This window comes from Sinocyclocheilus grahami, unplaced genomic scaffold (genome assembly GCF_001515645.1).
Source record: "Sinocyclocheilus grahami isolate Dianchi unplaced genomic scaffold, SAMN03320097.WGS_v1.1 scaffold113.1, whole genome shotgun sequence".
NCBI lineage: Eukaryota > Metazoa > Chordata > Actinopteri > Cypriniformes > Cyprinidae > Sinocyclocheilus > Sinocyclocheilus grahami.
Window position 1 is genome coordinate 1,590,589 of NW_015505292.1, and position 2,217 is coordinate 1,592,805.

Consider the following 2,217-nt stretch of genomic DNA (forward strand, 5'->3'; position numbering starts at 1 on the left):
ACGAGCCCCCACCCCCCCCCCCCCCCTCAGCCAAATTATATTTGACCAATCTATGTTATCTTTCTCATATGTTATTCTCTGTTTAAAATCCACAATATTCGGCCAAACTGCCAAATGTGTGTCCACTCTGAAATCCCAAATACATATATCAAATTTCATGACGCTCTTGATGATGCTTTTAGTGTTTGGAATGGCTTTGGTGCAAATGCATCTAATTTCCTTCTAGTATAATTCACACAGTGTGGCTGATTGTTATTTTTTCAAGCCACTGTAGTGAAAGAGGAAGTGAAAACTAAATATGACTTGTGAAGGTCAGAAGCACGTGTGGGATGACGGCAGATACTGCCGTACTTTCTTTTTGTGTGGGTGAATTCAACCCAAAATCTCCCTCTCTCAAATTCCACGCATAAAGGGATATTCCCCTCACAGAAGACTCTCTATAAAGGCTGATAGCCTGGACAATGAGCCACACAGCAGCAAGTCCGACTTGAGTGCTTCGCCTCAAACAGACCTTCTGTACATCCAGCCAGTCTCGTACAAAATAACGGCCAGAATGACCGCCTCTCGCTTCATCATGTTCTCCGCAGTGGTGGTGCTTCTGTGCGCAGTTAGCCTCAGTGAAGGTAAGATAGAGGAGAAAGATAAATTAACATTTTGAAAAACAAGGACATTTTTTTTTACAATAAAATATGTAAAACATTTCATTATAATCTGTGCAACGTACATTCTAGTTGTATACTGTTTTAACTTGGTTGTGTATTCTTTAATCTAGGTTTGCGTATTGGACCACAAAGATGCTGTTTCTCCTTTTCGGACCGTCCTGTGCCAATCAAAAAAGTGGCTGAATACAGCATGACAAGCCAGCAGTGCCCCAAGGAAGCCGTGCTGTAAGTGTAACAACAATATATCTCTATTTTTGTGTATGTAGGAGAAAAATTACAATAGTATAATTATTATCATTATTAAACTGAGCATATTTTTTTATTTATTTTAAATATTATTTTTATATTCATTATTTTTATATACTTAATATTTATAATAATAATAATTGTAATAATAATAACAATTATTATTATATATATATATTAGAATTATTCATTTGATTATTTTTGTTTATTATATTAATAATCAATATTATTTTTAAACTGGTTTGAACTTATTTGACCAACAGAGCAAGTTACTTTGTGTTTGATGGTATTGAATTTCTCTGAATACAGGTTCAAGACTGTGAAGGGTTATTTTGTGTGTGCCAGACCCACTGACTCATGGGTAAAGGGGCTCATCAAGATCATTGACAGCAGGAACATTGGAAGCCAGGGGACCTTGTGATCATATTGAGCTGCATCCTCCAAAAAACATTTTGGAAGCACTGGACAAGTGTGGAGTCTGAGGAAAACTTAAAGAAAAAAAAAACTGACAAATGCATTGTCACTAAATGATCAGCATATTAAAGCTATGGGGTTAAACAATCCAGAATGTATTATGTTTGAATTGTTTCTCTTTTTAACTCGTCTGTCATTTGTCTTACTAATGTATTTCTAAAGAGAGTGTTTTGTACTGAAAAATAAAGTATTGCAGATTACTAGCCTATAGCTCAAAGTATAAACTAGTTTATAGAAGAACATGAAATATTTTTGTAATGTGTCATTAAAGACAACATATTATGATGAAGATCTGTTTATGTAAGTTTTTGCAAATGTAACCTCCTCACAATAAAGACTTTCTGTCTCTATTTGGCTTTTTCACACTTGTTCATTTGTGCAAAAATAATCCTGTGTTATCTTTTGCCATGATTCACACTGTTCACACTTATAGAGATGGTTAGGTTTCGAGATTGCTGTACATTTGAAAACATTCGTATTTCCATGCAAGAGACTGTTAACATGCAACCTGCTGAAACTTTATCTGTGGAAATGTTGCCACATATATCCACTTTGTAGTCCTACAGGTGCTGTAGGAGCCAAAATGTGTGTAAAAAGGTGATGGGTTATTCTCATTTTGACCATTGAGTGGCTCTGTGAACCTTCCAGAGATTTCAGTGTAGGTGTTTGACCCGGAAGGGCAAAAGATTTTTGACCGTAACAGCGCGAAAGATGATGGACGTTTGTAAGAATTTATTTTAGTGCAGGGCTGTCCAAACTCGGTCCTGGAGGGCCGTTGTCCTGCAGAGTTTAGCTCCAACCCTAATTACCCTACCCTGCAAATTTTGAGCCCCGG

General features: G+C 36.5%; 1 protein-coding gene across 1 annotated transcript; it reads left to right on the forward strand.

Annotated features, from left to right (window-relative positions):
- Positions 1 to 482: 482 nt before the first annotated feature.
- LOC107589223 (C-C motif chemokine 8-like) lies at positions 483 to 1,704 on the forward strand. The gene is made up of 3 exons (XM_016277588.1): positions 483 to 623; positions 773 to 887; positions 1,218 to 1,704. The coding sequence occupies exons 1-3, from the start codon at positions 554 to 556 to the stop codon at positions 1,327 to 1,329; spliced, it is 297 nt and encodes a 98-aa protein (XP_016133074.1). The 5' UTR covers positions 483 to 553; the 3' UTR covers positions 1,330 to 1,704.
- The last annotated feature ends 513 nt before the right edge of the window (positions 1,705 to 2,217 follow it).

What these genes read in the sequence shown, in the direction of transcription:
- LOC107589223 (XM_016277588.1), top strand. Translation starts at nt 554, where the DNA reads ATGACCGCCTCTCGCTTCATCATGTTCTCCGCAGTGGTGGTGCTTCTG. An exon ending in CGCAGTTAGCCTCAGTGAAG is followed by an intron (nt 624 to 772) that starts GTAAGATAGAGG and finishes TCTTTAATCTAG; the next exon opens with GTTTGCGTATTGGACCACAA. An exon ending in TGCCCCAAGGAAGCCGTGCT is followed by an intron (nt 888 to 1,217) that starts GTAAGTGTAACA and finishes CTCTGAATACAG; the next exon opens with GTTCAAGACTGTGAAGGGTT.